This window comes from Equus asinus, chromosome 20 (genome assembly GCF_041296235.1).
Source record: "Equus asinus isolate D_3611 breed Donkey chromosome 20, EquAss-T2T_v2, whole genome shotgun sequence".
Taxonomy (NCBI): Eukaryota; Metazoa; Chordata; class Mammalia; order Perissodactyla; family Equidae; genus Equus; species Equus asinus.
This window is the reverse complement of record NC_091809.1, coordinates 97,462,236-97,479,303: the sequence shown is the minus strand read 5'-3', so window position 1 is coordinate 97,479,303 and position 17,068 is coordinate 97,462,236. Positions and strand designations below refer to the sequence as shown.

The following is a 17,068-nucleotide window of genomic DNA, read 5'->3' as shown; positions in this document are numbered from 1 at the left end:
AAGCTATATAATTTGGGTTTTTATCCAGTCAAGTTGTTATCCAAATGCAAAGATTTTCAGTCTTAAAATTTAATCACTCACTAATGGACCAGAGTTGACTTCAAAGATTACTTCAAAAAGAAACCTGATCTTTAAAGACAGACCTGAAAAAAAATGATACTATTAAAAATTGTAAGAAATCCTGAAGTAATAAGTATCTATTGAAGAGATGAGTAAATAAGAACAGAAACAGGGAAGAATCATTTGTGATAGGAGTTGGAGATTATGAGAATTGTTAAAATAAAAGTAGATTTAAATAAATAAATTGAGTGATAAGTTAAATCAATCGAGAATGGAAGTGAGAGAAGAGTTGAGAAAAACAAAAAGCAGCAAAGGTTTCCACAAAAATGAATCAAAACATATTACTTGAATAAGGTATGAATGTATTGACAAAATAGAAGTACTATCTTTGTTGTTTATTTAAAATTGATAGCTAATTGAATTAAAAAGAAGATTGTTGCCAAAGGGAATAAATTTAAGCAAAACCAAAAACAAACGCATTGTCTATATAATACCAAAGAAAATCTAGAAAGAAAAACATTAACTATAAAAATCCTGAGGTTAAAAAAATTGAGAATGGCAGAACATAAACTGAAGAGTACTAAAATTAAAATAACTGTAAGTTTAAACAATCATGCAGGAAGCAGAACAAAATAAAACAAAGAAACAAACAAAAAACTTAAAACCAAAAAAAAAGGAAAACAAAAAAATGCTTCCAATTAGATTAATACAGTAATTTACTGGGAAATCTTTAAAAAGGCTTGGAAAGTCTAAAAGTAAGAAAAAAATTTTTTTAAAACACTAAAAATATAAACTTAATTAAAGTGAAGAAAAGCAGGTGGGATTTCATACATCGTTGAATTTAAGGCAAATGTTATTAAAGGAAGCTAATGATGTTACTTATGTGATGATGAAAGTCAGAGTTAATAATGAGAATATAATGATAGTATGTCTATAGGACCCAGAGAACATAGCAACAAATAGAGAGCAATCACTGTTAAAAATTAAAGAGAAATTGGGGCCAGTGGTTAAGTTCGCTCGCTCTACTTTGGTGGTGCAGGGTTTGCAGGCTCAGATTGTGGGACTGGACCTAGCACTGCTTGTCAAGCCACGCTGTGGCAGGATCCACATAAAATAGAGGAAGATCGGCACAGATGTTAGCTCAGGGCCAATCTTCCTCAAGCAAAAAGAGGAAGATTGGCAACAGATGTTAGCTCAGGGCCAATCTTCCTCACACACACACACACACACACACACACACACACAATCAAGAAGAAATTATAAGTACACAACTTTAGAACAAGGTGTTAATACCCCATTATGAGAATATGAAGAATCAAGAAGAAAACGATAACAGAATAGAGAGCCTGAAAAACATAATTAAATTTTCCATAATATTGCAATAAGGATAGATATTGCCAAGAATTAAATGGATTAAACAACAACAAAAACTCTGAAAGTTTGTTGACGGTTCTTATGAGATGATGAATCACTCCTCTAAATTCAACCCTGGGAAACTTCAGAAACCGAGACAAGCACAGATCCATGGAACTAACAAAGACACTGAAGGGTGGGGATGGGGTGGAAGCAGCCAGGGGTGGAAGGGGACATGGCCCAGGAGTAAGAGGATGTGTGGAGGAGGAGTGACGAGTCCTCCCCTTTCCTCTGACCTAGTGGTGGGAGGATGAATTTGGGAGGACCGTTGGAGTTCTCCTATCTCCCCTCTCTGATATTGCCAAGGGAGGGTCATTGCAACCCAGATGTCTGCAGCACCTGTCCAGCCCTAGTCCTGTCCCCAGCCAGAAAAATCTCAGGGCAGCAAAAAGCCCTTCTCAAAGGAAGAGGAGATGAAGGGAGCCCAGGCACCCTTGGGTATACCCTTCTGCATTCCTTCCCTCTCCAAACTCACAGGGCTGGGGATTAGAACCTAGAGTAATCCTGCTTCCTACTCCTGCTTTGTTCTAAAAGTGTTGGAAGGAGTCCCTGGCTGGAGAAGGTACCCAGTAGAATGGAAGGAAATGAGGGAGCTGATAGAGTGATGAGACGCCTGGAGCTCTCTTCCCTGGCCTCACCCCCTTCTCTTCCCTTCAACACATCAGAAGAGACACCACCTAAGATTTGGCCCTTCTCCATCACACACTACCAGGCCTAACAGTGATATCACCAGAGAAACACAAGACCACCTGCCGCAATAACTAAATACCAAGGGGTAACAGAGTAAAAGAGAAAGCGAACTGAACACAAAGCAGCTTTATTACAATTAGATGGGCCAAAAATTTAACATAAGCACAACACATATCCTCAAAGACATAGGGAGATAGTAGTAATGTGAAGCAAGAACAGGAAGTAAAGAAAAAGAACCAAATATAAATTGGGTGTTAAACAAATATTTATAATGGCTGTGATACCCCTGCCAAAGATGCACAACCTGAATCTAATCTGAGGAAACATGAGACAACCCCAAATTGAGAGAGTCTACCGAATAACTGCCTGGTACCCTTCAAAAATGTCACTGTCATGAGAGTCAAGACAGACTAAGGAACTGTTCCAGATTACAGGAGGCTAAAGAGACATGACAAGTAAATGCAGTGTGTGATCCTGGATTGGATCCTGGGCCAGAATTTTTATTTTTGTCTTTGCTACAGAGCTACGCTGTATAATGTGGTGGCCTCTTGCCACATGCGGCAACCGAGTAAATGAAATGTGGCTAGTCTGAACTGAGAAGTGCTATAACTGTAAAATATACATTGGGTTTTAATATGTAAAAAAGGATGCAAAATATCTCAACATTAAATTTTTATATTAATTACATGTTGGAATGATACAATTTTGGATATATTGGCTTAAATAAGATATATTATTAAAATTAATTTCAGTTGCTTCTTTTTACTTTTTTAATGTAGCTAGTAGAACATTTAAAATTACGTTTGTGGCACATATTTGTGACTTGCATTATATTGCTAATGTATAGTATTGTTATAAAGAACATTAGGAGTACCACTAGTGTATTTGAACAAGGTATGTAGATTAGATAATCGTATTTTATCAATGTTAATGATAAACGTACTGTGATTTTGTAAGAGAATATCCCTGTTCTTAGGAAATAGACACTGGAGCATTTAGGTATAAAGGAGCAGGCACGATGTCTGTTACTTATTCTCAAAAGTTCAGAAAAAAATTATATAGAGTGAGAGAGAGAGAGAGAGAATGATAAAGCAAATGTGGTAAAATGTCAACAACTGCAAATCTGGGTGAAAGATAATAACAAATTCTGTGTACTATTTTTACGACTTTTATATAAATTTGGAATTATTTCAAAATAAAAGATTACAGAAAACCCCCACACAATGGTGAAAATAAGCGGCACAATAGTTGGGATAAAAAGCAGGAGGGTTAGCATTGAAGAAAGGAATGATGGGGGAGGAAGAGTGAGGAATTCCCCCAAAAGGCAGTGGAAAGTTATGAAGAGAGAGAACATATAAAGTAAAACCTAAAGGACATGAAGAAGACGGGTAGAAGTGACAAGATCTGGGTCACTGGAGGCTCAGAAAGAGAGAAAAAAGGAGAACTACTCGAAGAAAAATAATCTCCCAGAATAAAAGGAAGGGGAAAGACCTCATGTTTACAGAGCTCCTAGAGTAGAAAACTGTTTTTCAAAAAGAAAAAAATCCACACCTGATACATTAATAGTGAAAATTTAGAGCATCAATGATACAATAAAGAAATAGAAAAGCAGAGAGAAAGAGTAGATCATCCAGAAACAAAAAATCAGATTGACATTGTATTTCTAAACAGCTGAAAATAAGAATACAACATTTACTGTATAAAAGAAAATGCTTTTAAACCTGGGTCTTATATTCAGCCATATGTCATTTAAATGTGAGAGCATACTGAGAATATCCTCTGGCATATAAGTGCTTCAGAGGTTTGCCTCATAGAGACCCACTATGAAAACACTCTTGTGGGAAATACTCACTAAGTGAAATGCTAAAGATCAATGGGTGATCAAAACTTCGGTAAAGTTATGGTTGTGTAAAAAAGCAAAGACTAAAGAAAAGAAAAAAATATCCATAACAATCTGAAATAAAGTTCTAGAAAATAGTCAATATGAAGTGCGTATTTGGGTAAAGGGATGGTAGAGACCAAAAGAATCTGAGAGCATGCTAACATTTTGTTTTGTTCAAGGGAAGACATAAATATTAAAATGTTTATAAAATCAATAGAGATAAATAAACATAAGTATGTGTCTTAAAGGCAACCACCATAAGAACAAAAAAATGAATCCAATAACTTTTAAGCCAGCAGAAGAAAACCTAATTTAGGCAATGGAAAGAAAGAAGTAGCTTAAAAAAAGGTATAATCAGGAAATATAAAATAAAATGGCATAAAAAATTGTAATATGACAGTAATCACAGTAAATATGGGGTAAATGGAATGAAACAAAAAACAAAGCCAGAGGGCCTTGCATCTCGTGTGCCATGAAGTACGTAACATTTCCCTCGGCCCCTGAGGTGGAGTAAGAAAAAAGGCTTCCTAAAATAAATATATACGAGGTTATTAAGTACAAAAAAGCAGAAATTATCTATTACATACTCTCTTACCAAAACAAAATAAAGAAACAAAATTAAGCGCAAAAATATAAACCAAAATCTCTGACTACTCGGACATTTAAAAAGACTCTGCTAATTAACAAGTCTGTCCAGAAGGTAAAGTACAAAAGTACTCTATTAAGAAAACAATGAAAATGAGAACTACATATTAAATCTCCAGGACGGGCTCAGAGCTCTACCAAGAAGAAAATTTATAGCCGTAAGTGCATTTAATTAAAAAAAATGCCAAATTGGGAAAATCAGCATATTAAATAAGCAATATAAAAATTTACCAAAGGAACAAAAGGGCAATCCTAAAGAAATAAAAGGAGATGATAGTATGCATAAAACCAGATGTATGGAAATTAGAAAAGGAATAGCAGTAGCATTATTTACTAGGCTAACAAAACTTATCAGATCAAGGCAACACATGTAGATTTAGTCAAGAAATAAAGGAGAATTATTCTACTGTACTCTATGATGTTTGTTATGGACTATGAAAATCTGAATAAAATGGATGATTTTTTAAGAAAAGAAATAAAATTGTGAAATAAATACAAAAGAAAGAACTTGAATACACCAATAATTGATAAAGAAATTGGAAGAGAATTTGGAGATGAAGGTTGGGGAAAATAGTGTTTGTGGTTTTCTTTCAAAGTATCAATTATCAATGGAGATGGGTAGGTAGTAATATCAATTTACTCCTCAAAGCTAATATGGTCTTGATAAAGTCAGATAAAGAGCAGATTTTAAAATCAGAAACTATAGACCTATTTCATTCTTGCATATAGATGTGAAGAATTTAAAGACAATCCTGGTAGCTTCCCACTTTAAAAGAGAGTCACAGAAGAAAGGGCTCTAGGGTCAGAGGGTCTGGATGCAAAGCCTGGCTCCACCACACATTGGGTCTATGAACTGGCCTAACTGCTAACTTCCCTGAGACTCAGTTTCATCTTCAGTAAATATGGAATGTAATACTCATCCTATAGGGCTAAGGCAAGGATTATTGAGGAAATGTATGCAAACAATTAATATAACGCCTTGCAAATAGTATATAATAGTGGAAGAAGAAGAACTATGCATGTACATTAAAGGGAAAAACCACCCCATGATCAAGCTGGGTCCGTTGTAAAAAGGAAGAATGGGGGCCAGCCCTGCAGCTCAGTGGTTAAAGTTCTGCACGCTCCACTTCAGCAGCTGAGGGTTCACGGGGTCAGATCCTGGGCACGGACCTGCTCCACTCATCAGCCATACTGTGGAGGTGACCCACATACAAAATAGAGGAAGACTGGCACAGATGTTAGCTCAGGGCTACTCCTCCTCAAGCAAAAAAAAAGGAGGATTGGCAGTGGATGTTAACTCAGGGTGAATCTTCCTCACACACACACAAAAAGGAAGAATAGTCTAGAAAATTGAAAACTATTAATTATATTCCACAAAAAGAGACTTTCGTAAGAATTATATGTTCATATCAATAGGTGCTAGATGGCATTTGAAAAATCCAACATCCACTAAAAAATTAAAAGTAGACATCTATATTTAACGTATTTGAAGCCAAAAGTCAACAGTGTCCTGAAGAGATATTAAAGGCATTTTAAATACAAATAGGAGCCGAGCAAAGCTACTCATTTTTACCATTGTTACTTGACATTGCACTGGAGGTTCTTGTCAGTGAACAAGAGGGAGACCATAGAAATCACAGACTAGTAATCGGGAAAAAAAGACAAAATCATGCTGCTTTTTGCAGACAAATTATGAGTGATTACATAGGCGATTCAAGGAATTTTAGATAAAGCTTTTAGAAATAAAAGCATGTAGATGCAATCAAAGTGCATAAAAGATCAGTAGCATTCATGTAGACTAAATAGAACCTGGCAGAAAACATAATGAAAACTGGAAATCTCAGTCACAATAATAACAAAAATATAAAATAATCCTAGGAATTAACTTCATGGAGGGTATACAAGAAAGAAACTTCAAAGCTTTCATGGTGAAAAGGAAATCACGGAGGGAAAATTAAAATTTGTTCAAGTCTCAGTGTTTACAGAAATTGCATATATGTTTATACCAAGAAACACGATCTGTGTGAACGCACTCCCCATTATTAAAGGGTGTTCTCTTAGCTAAAATTCCAGAAATCACCTGACACGCAAGCATTCAAGTGTCTACTTATAACATTGCTCCTTTGAATGTGTTTTGGGTGGAACGAGAGCCCAGTGGTGGTTAAGGGAGAAGGGAAATGGACGCCTTGGGAATGGGAACTGAACTGGCATCTGAGTTACTCACAGACCCTGAGGAAAGAGTCCCATTCGGATGTCCCTAACAGTGCAGTGGGAGGGAAGCAGCATGGGAGGGTGGTGGCGAAAGTGAGGGGATTCTGAGTAAGTCAAAGAAGGTGGCAGTGTAGTAGGGATGTAGGTGAAATCCTATAGTGACAACTGACTTTATCGTCTTTGTTAATTTTGCTTTTTATGCTGTCAAAGTAACACACGTCCAGAGTTTAAGAATCACTTTCTAAAAATATGGCCAAATCAGTCAGGGTCCCACAGGAAACAGATGGCGTAATCGAATCAGATAAGAGAGGAGAGTTTGATGAAGGGACAATTTATAACGGCATGGCAGTGTTCAAGGAAAGCAGGAGGGGAAAGGGAAGCTTATGGGGAGCTGCAACCACCTCTGAGTTTGAAGTATCTCCCTAGGAGGGGGAGCATTTTCAGGAACCAGGAGGGAGGGCTGTTCCTGGAAGAGGTGGTGGCTGGACAGAAGCTGTGGCCTCTGGAAGAGGACCGCCAACCTGCAGCCTCAGCAGAGAGGGAGCCATAGAGACCCTGCCGGCACTCTCCTCTGTCCTTGGCCTCTCACCAGCCAAATCCACCTGGAAGCAGGCAGGCGAGGGAGCCGGGGGGATGAGATCCCTAGAGGTCACCCTCCCAGAACAGGATGGAGAAGAGCAGGAAATAATCTGGAGATCAGAATAGAAACCCCAAAAACTCCCTGTCAAAATACCTCGAAGTGCTAGAAAAAGTGAGAGAAATCTTCTGGGGTCTAAGTAAAGAGGGAGACAGCAGCTGAGCTGCAAGCTCAGATGGACACTGCGGCTGCCCTGAGGCTTAGGCTTCAGTGGCCACACAGGGATAAGAGATTAGCGTGCCCCTCAAACCAGGGGACTGGAGCACAATCCCCCTTAAAGGCAGGGCCCTTGGAGGGACAAAGTTTCAATGAAAAAGTGATCCAATAAGAAAGCTCTCTGTCTCCGCCGCCTGGACACTGGACTGAACAAAAAATGTCTCACCTAAGAATTTAGAACCACAGGTCTGGAGTTTGACACTGTTCCATTGTTTTGTAGCTTTTGTGTTGCTCTAAAGAGGTCTGATGCCCCTCAGTTCTCAATCCTTTATTTGTTGCCTGTTTTTCTGGATGCCTTTAGGTTTGTCCCAAACCCCATTATTGTTCAAGGCCTTTTTCATTCATTGTGCTGAGCACTTGGTTCCTGAGGCCTTTCCTTGTTCCCTACAATGAAGTGGCTTGGTTCTTACGCACCACCCTCTCTGCACGTACTTAGGATTCAGCTTCCCTTCTTCTGCTAAGATAGTCGTTACCTGTCCATCTGTTGACCATGTCCCCAGATTTGGGTGCTGTTGTTTAATATGGACTTGTTTCCTCTTTTCTTGTCTTTGTGGGCTTATATATTTTTTTATTCATCTAATATTATCTTTATGGGAGTTGAGGACAGATCAGAGATTAATGTGTGTGTTCAACCTGCCATGTTTAACTGGAAGACTAGATTATTCACTTTCCTTTTTGACTCCTAATGCATAAAATAGCGAGTTGTTGCCATAAGGCTTTTAGAGAGGCGGAGGGAAGGGAGGAGGAAAAGGGGAAAGAAGCTAGTTAATTCTTTCTCTTTAGCCCCTTCCTTCACTGAAATGGTGTATCACGACACATGTGCCTGGTACAAAATCCTATTTCCTGGTGCCATAGTCTGTTCATGACTCAGCCTGATGGTGGCACAGCTGGGAGGCAGGCAGTTACTCAGCGTGGGGAGGGATTTCCCAGTGATGGTAGGAGGGAGTGCGATTATCACTTGTTGAATGTTTAATTTTGTTTCTGAAGTTAGATCGAGAGGAGAGGCCTATGGTCCACAAGTGGCTCATCACTGTCCTAGGCACTGGGCTAAGAAAACCCACAAGTGGTCTTATTCATAATTGGGAAGAAACTGAGCATGGTAAATATTATAAAGCTCACAATTCTTCCCAAAGTAATTTGAGGATTTAATGCAATCGCACTTAAAATTCTGACAGGATCCTTTAGAGAACTTGATAAAATGATTTCACAATCATTTATAAAAATAGAAAGACAATAATATTGAGGAATATTTTAAGATGAAAGAGTACCTCCATTTCCACGCCAGAAACGTGGCTTGTCAGCTTTGATGCCTCTCTCTCTTACTCCTCCACAGCAATCCATGACAGAATTTACCTCTAAAAGATATTTCAAATTCCTCCATTCTCCACCACCACATCCACCACCGCAACATCCTCCTAACCCATCTACCCAGGCACCACCAGTCCCATCCAATGTGCTCTCCACTCAGCAGTCATATAAGGTCCTCTCTCTCTCCTGCTCTAACCTCTTCAGTGGCTTTTCATTGCTCACCTCCCTCTACTCTGTTCCTTGCTCATTTTGTAACTGCTTCTCATTCATTCATTCAACATTATTTATTGAGAGGCTTTTAATGTGACAATGAGCTAGGTCCTGGGGAGATAATGAGCAAATTCACACTTGGTTCCTGCCAACACTCTAGCGGGTTTAAAGGCAAAAGACAATAAACATGAAAAAAGATTCAAATGTGTTAGTGATTAAACCAATGCCAATTTAAAATAAAATTAATGTTTATAACCATTCATTGGCAAAATTCAAACAAAAAAGTTAAATTGAGTGCTGAGGAGGCTGGGAGAAACAGACATATTTATTCATTATTGTAACATGGTGAACTGATACAAATGCTTTGAGGAAGAATCTCGCAAAAGGTCTTAAGAGCCAAAAAAGGTCCATATCCTCTGATCCAGCTGTCTTACTTTTGGGAAATTATTTCAAGGAAATAATTCAAAGGAAGGAGGAAGGGTGGAAGAGGACTTCATGTACAATGTTTGTTTATTGCAGAGCTTTCTATGTTAGCCAAAGACCTGACATCACCCAAATGCTCAACAAAAGAACAGTTAGATATGCTTAGAACAAGCTGATATAATAAATTATGACTATGGAAACAAAATCAAATGTAAAAAGTAGGACATAATATGTTCAAATGTGATGTTAGAAACTCTGTGTATGGGTGTATTCACCCATATGAGGAAAAGAAAGTATGGCCAAGTGTTAACGTGATGGTCTTTCATGTGACTGGGTTTAATAATAATTGTTTTCAGTTAAATGACCCAATGGAAAAGATGGCTGAATTCCATTGTAAAATTAACTTTGACTTTGCAGAATATTTTTCCCAGTGGCCATGTTTATATTTTAGGCAATGTGTTGGCCAATGAAAAAGATAATTGGCTCTTGGAAAAAATATTCTTTTCGCCAATAAGTGTTTGTTAAATGGTATTAAAACTGATGCTCTATTAAAAATGGTGGGAGTTATGCAGTTTGCATTGTCAAGGAAGATTACAGAGTCTTTACGGGGTGGAAGAGACTCAGCATCTATTAGGCAACTCCTAGCCCCCCAGCAAAGACTGGGCATGTCTCCAACCCCTGGGACATGCCTACGAAGGAACACTGCCTAGTCACTGTGTTCTTGCAAAGAACACGAGCTCCTGGACTGCCGGTGGTCACTGCAGACTCCAGGTGCTGAGGACAGACACTGGGGGGTCTTACACTTCTCCTAGTACTCCAGGGTCCCGAAAATCTGTTCAGGTGCAGCAAATCCACACCCTCTCTTTCTGACTTCTCGGTTAAGATCTCTGTAGAGTTGGTTTCTGTACAGTGGGTAAAGCTGTTCAGAATTTGGTATTAAAAGATGCTTTGTGTATAAGGTATTTAATTTTACTGCAGAGGAGAGAAGACTGCCTCGTGACAGCCCGTAGAGGAAGGCAGAAGGGAATCAGATCTGAGCTTTTTTTTGTTTCTGACACTCTGGCTATGTGATCTAAGCCCTTAACTTCTTTGTGCTTCAGGTTTTTTTCACTTATAAAATTAGGAGGTAAAACTTGCATGATCCAGCCTTAAAATGGATTTCTAGAAACTACCTGATTGGGAGTGTTTCAGAAAGACTTCACAATTTTCAGAGGGCCAGCAGGGATTTACGGCATTGCAATAGAGACGGAACACCAGAGGTCATTTAGGCCATCCTCTTGCCTTCTTTATCTCATGACACCTCACCCCTCCCAGAGAGAGAAGTGTTACGGATGCAGAGAGTGCTCTGTTCTTCAAGAGGGGGAACCCCAGAAACAGCATGTGGAAGAAACAATTTTGTATAGTGGTTGAGAAGAGCCACCTGAAGACGTGGCCCACTGCAAGAGAGGGCTGAAAGCATGAAGGTGCTGTCCAACCCTCCATGAGAAGTCCCAGGTGTATTCTCAACAGCAAGTGACCCAAAGAGAACTGAGGGCAGATACTCAGGTTGCTATCTTATCCATCTCAAAGATTCCCGAAGTGTGGTCTACAGACCCCTGGAGACCCTGAGGCCCTTTCAAGGGGGTCTGTGAGGTAAAAACTATTCTCAGAATAAACACTAAGACGAAATTTGTCTTTGCCATGTGTTGACATTAACACTGATGGGGCAAAAGCTGGTGAGTAAAACTGCTGGCAGTCAGTGTGGACCGAGGCAGGGGTCTTGAACTGTATTAGTAGTCAGTGTATTCCTCACAGTAAACAACCAAACAACAACCAAAAGAGTCAGTTTCACTTAAGAATGTCCTTGATGAAACAATAACAATTATTAATTTTATTTATTAATCTCTGTACCTTTGAGTGCACATCTTTTTACTATGCATGAGGCACTTCTGGTAATATACTGAAGTAATATGATTGTTTTGAGTAAAAGCAATTGATTGAGGTGCAAGCTGGACTAGACACTTTTATTTTCATAAAACATCATTTTTACTTGAAAGAACAAATGACAGACAAATTACGGCCATTCAGACTTGAGAATTTGGCAGACATTTTCTCAAAAATGAAGTGAGCCTATCACTTCAAGGAAAACAACTGACAGTATTTGTCGCCAATGATAAAATTTGACCTTTCAAGCAAATCGTAGAATTTTGGCAAATTTGTATCTGTTACTGTGAACATGATAGCTTTCCAATACTTAAACACTTTTCTGATGCGATTGGAAGTAATATTAATGAATGTGATTTCTGATATTGTATAATGAAACGTCTCCACATTTGGATCATCTGCATAACTCAGTAAACCAATATTTTCCAAATGACCAGTGTATGATGTTACAAAATCATTCATTTGTAAAAAAATCCATTCAAAATGCAAGATAAAACAATATATTTTAATGTAACAGAGTACAAGTTCATTGAGATGGTTTCATATACCACATTGTAATCATGCTTTAAGAAACTACCATTTACAAATTTACAAAACTCTACAGAGCTTTGGTGTAATATAAAAGAAGATTATTTGTAATTATCTGAAAAGGTTATTAAAATATTCTTCCGTTTTCTGATTACATGTCTGTGTAAGACAGAATTTTCTTCATATACTTCAACCAAAAATATATACCACAATTGGTTGAATGTAGAGGCAAATATGAGAATCCAGGTGTGTTCTATTAAGCCACACAGATTGGCAAAACTGTAAAACAATGATGCTCTTCTCACTAAATTTCTTTGTTTGGGACAGTATGGTTATTTTCATAAAATGTCCTAACATGCAATGAGTTTATTATTGCTAAATCATTATATGTCACTTTTGACATTAATTAATAAGCAATATTTCAAAATTTCTGTTTTAGTTTTCGATATGGCGCATATTGAGGGACACAACCCATAAACAAAATTAATTTGGAGTTCTCAATGATTTTTAAGCGTGTAGAAGGAGTCTTGAAATTAAAAAGCTTGAGAATCGCTGTTCTGAGATCCTTGGAGAAAAAGTAGTGTTTTGGATGAGTAATTAATGAGACAGGGACTCAGCATTTGTCAGTTTACACTATTGTCGGGAAGCATCATGGCTTAATCAGGCTTCATGGTAAGGGTTGGTTATCAAGACAAAATCACTCCTGGAGCAGCAAAAGGAAAGTTATCTATTACCTAAGATGGGTAGAATTCGCTTTTATGAACATCAAATTTTCAAAGTCCTGATTAGACCTTCTTTGTGCCCTTCCAATTGGCTCCAGCCCCCCAAGTGTACAAGTACACCCCTTTACCTCCAAGGAAGGTCTGGCCTACACTCCCTGCTCAGTGTTGGCATCATGACTAGATGTGGGCTAGAAATCTGCTCCCAGGTCATGGTGAATGCCACTCTGAATTCAATGATCAGGACGCAGTACTTGGGAGGGCACCGGGCACTTCCAGGCACTAAGAATGAAGGATGAGCATGTTGTGGCTTTTGTCCTGAAGGACTTCTCTGTCTGATGGGGAAGAAAGATTCCTGAAGAAATAATTACAGTATGATGTGATAGATACTCTTTTGTAGATAGTGACCAAGTTTTTGCAACCAAAAGTTAGGACACACTCTGACATCTGACAATCCTGGGGGATCTGGAACTCATGTCTGCTATATTTATTAAGAAACTCCCAACAACTCCACAGAAATTCTGTATAGATCTGTACTTGATTTGGCCCAAAGATCCAGAAACAATGGTCTGTACCTTTTTTTTTAATTCTGGGAAATAACAGTGTCAGAATAGAAAAGGGCAAGAAGCTCCTTAGGATTACAAATGATGAGTAATGGGCCCCTAACATTTTATTTCCTCTGAATTAGTGGATGGAAGGCACTGAAGGAAATTTTTCCATCATACTCGTTCCAAGTGGTTTTTCCCCCCAAGGCAGAGTCCAAGTTTGTCCACATAGGTCTCCCACAGCAGCTGAATCAGATCAAGCTGAATCCCAGAGTCAGAAGAATGAACTACGGTCCCAAGCCTTGATTACATGTGGGTAAAATTAAACAATAGGGCTCTTGATCTGCCAAGAAAAGTTGGAGTCGCCTCTGGGTGGGCTGTTTGGGGACCATGGAGGTTCTGGTCTAGACTGGGTCTTCTAAGTCCCAACCATGTACTCCTTGCTCCCCCTTTCTTTGGGACTGACTCAAATCCCTCTTTTTAATCTCTTTCTCCCAGTCCCTCTGTTCTTTCCCAGCTGTGGCAACTCTAAAGTGAAATGAACAAGAATAAAACAGACAATGAACAGAAAATCATGCTCAGTGCCACACACGGATCTCCTGCCACCCACAGTTAGAGAATGGGATATGCTGGTTCTTAAAGACAATCCAAATGAGAGGCAGGACAAGGAGCCTGAAAAATCCCTTTCTGAATCTTGGCTGCACTACTTATATCTGACTATGGGCAAATCACAACATCTCTTTGATCTCCAATGAGCTCATCCACAAAAACAGGTCATTTTGAGGATTAAATGACATATATGTAAAAATGCTTGGCACATGGTAAGTCCACTATTCATAGCTACAATTTTCACATCTTTCTGTGTGATTATTTGATTAGTGTCTGTCTCCCCACTAATCTCTCAGTTGCAGGAGAATGTGGACTGTGTCTTTCTTGGTTCACTACTATGTCTCTTGAGCTTAGCAAAGTATCTGGCACATGCAAGGTGTTTGTTGAGACAATTATATGATAAAAGGGAGTTGCTAGGGTCTTGATTAAGGATCTACTCCAAAGCAGCAAGTCTGGGGTCTCCTGACAACTCTCCTGGATTGGGACTGACTCTCTGAAGCATGGTGTCATGAAGGATTCCAAGGTGGCATCTGGAACCAGTAGGAACAGGGTATGCTGATAGATTACTAACACCTGCTATGGTTGAGGATGTTGAATATTTGTTGACCTTGGTCTGTGTAGTCAAGACCAGCTCCCTTTGCCAGATATTTCCAGCACAAATAGGTCTATTGTATAATTCATGGATAGAGTTATTTCAGGAGGACTGAAGTTACCAAACGTCTGACTTGAAGATAAGCAGCATAACCTCAGGAATGTTTTTGTGACTCAGAGATAAGAAAATGCCTAGAACAATGCTATGCAAAGAAGCTGGAAGCATACCACTATTATATCTGCCTGTTTCAGTGAACTCACTTTGTGGGAATGTGAGTTTCATGAATCAATTGGTAAGAGCGAGCAGACCTCTCATACTTCAGCAAGTATATCCCACGACGAGGAAGAATTTTGCAATACGCTTTCCCCCAACCCTTACGGCAGCTGCTCTACTCACGAGGGTAATCCTTTGGGTGTGTCTTCTCAGACCAGTTTCCGTAAAATGTGAGTCTGTACTTGGCTGTTCCACAGGCACAGCAGTCTAAGATTGGTTTATCAGTCACCCCATCAAACGTGGAATCTGAAACAGTCAGGAAAGTCACCAAGTTAGGAAACAAACGTGGGTCATTGATAAGGCAGCACCATCATGGTCTCATCCTGTCCTTAATGCTTGGGAAAAGAAGATGAGGTGCCGTTTTCATTGATTAATAACACCTAGAACCAGGTCAGTACTTGGGCTATAATGAACTTTATATACCTCTAAGTATGGTAACGGTATTTTGCAAATAAAAAAACCAGAACTTCTGCTCTACTAATGTGAGGAGATGTGTAGGACCAGTAAGGCAGAATATCTGGGACTGGGGCTATCTTGGGAAACGGGGGATAAAATTCACTCAGTTATCCTTTCTGGGCCTGAATCTGTTTCCCCACCCCACCCACAATAAGATTTCTCCATCGTATTTTAAGAGGCATATGCATGTGTGTGTTTTCTCTAAGAAATATTCTCTGGGGCCAAATTGCCAGGACCAGAAGGAGCAGCTTTGAAGGAGAACAGTGAGAACAAGTAGAGACATAAAGGACTGCTGAAAATTATTTAAAAAGAAAAAGATATGCATATATAGTCACATCACATCTTATCAAGCTTTCAGAGACTGCTGGGAAGGGTGGGGGTTTGGGAACATGTTCATAAGTTCAGGTTTACTTCTGAGCATAGAAGCAGCCAGGAAAAACTTAACAAGATTCCCTCTCCACCCCCATTTTTAGCTGTGCATAGCTGATAAGTGGGGAAAGAGAAATTACATGAATAAATTCAGTATTTCCGATTGTCAAGCCCCGTCCCTAACTGTGCATTGTTGCTTTTAGTCTGTTCTGCTTCCTGCAAGATGAAAACAATAACTGCAGATGCAACTTGCTTCAACTGCTTTTTCTTTGTTCCTCTAGAGGTACTAACATAAATGCTCCTTTTTTTTCCAAGTTGGACATTTATTCTTAAACATTATATAATGAACAGTGACAATATAAAAATCTTTTTGAGTGTAAAGAAGATCATTTTACAGGCCTTCCTTATGGAATTTGCTGAGTTCATTTGGTTTGAATATGCAAAATCAGTGATGGGTAGAAGAAGTGAATTCTGCCTTCTAGGATGGAGACACATGTATGGGATATTGTAATTATAACTACACTGTATAGAGACCTTGTATGTGCTGATCCCTTTCCATATATTGTCTCATTTAATCCTAGCAATCCTGGGAGGTAAGTACTTTGGTTAACCCCATTTTACAGATCAATAAACTGAGGCAGATTAGGTAACCAGCCCAAGGTCACAGTGTTAGTGAGTGGTGCAGGTGGACCAAGAGCTTTGAGCCCAGAGGCCGTGCTCTTAATCTCTGCACTATAACCCTCCAGGAAAGACCTTCTGCTGGACAGATCTGCATAAGCACCAATGAGAGAAATTTTTTTGTGTTTCTCTTTTTGCTTTTTCAAGTGAAGAATGGTGCATTTAAAAAATTACCTCCTTACATAGCTCCAGGATTTCTAAACAGCCCCAGAGAAGAGATCTGAAACCACCCAAAATAGAAATAATTGTTTGGCTACTTTTTGTACCCTTGGAAAAGGCCAGAGCATTGTCTATGCTTAGGAGCCGGCTCCCCACTGCCTTATGCGCACGAAACCCGGGTCTGTTCCTGGGTGAGCCACTTTGATAGTTAAGGGACAAGCCCTGTTGAATGTATTTCAGGACAGGTAGCTTAAATCAGTAACTCCTGAACATTTTTTCTTTTTACATTTCCATTATGACCAACGATGTTGTGAAAGAAACTAAATTAGTTTTGAAAAAGCGATTCAGAGCTAAGAGATACATGCTGGGGTCTCAATTCTAACTACCAGGCGCTGTTAAATGAGGCAGCAACAATCTCTCAGAGAACCAAAATAAGGCCAATGGGTAGCTTTACCTTATGAAAAGCGCTTTCAGATACAGGTAGTAAACTTAAAGATATATCCAGGAGGTCAAAGGAATACA

The 17,068-nt window shown here is 39.0% G+C and overlaps 1 protein-coding gene across 1 annotated transcript in view; it reads right to left on the bottom strand.

Moving 5' to 3' along the window:
• The window catches only part of SPON1 (spondin 1), a 245,762-nt gene that overhangs the window by 124,361 nt on the left and 104,333 nt on the right, over nt 1-17,068 (bottom strand). Inside the window, exon 5 of the mRNA XM_044752347.2 lies at nt 15,008-15,130. Within this exon, the coding sequence (XP_044608282.1) occupies nt 15,008-15,130 (123 nt within the window). The remainder of the gene's footprint in view (nt 1-15,007; nt 15,131-17,068) is intronic.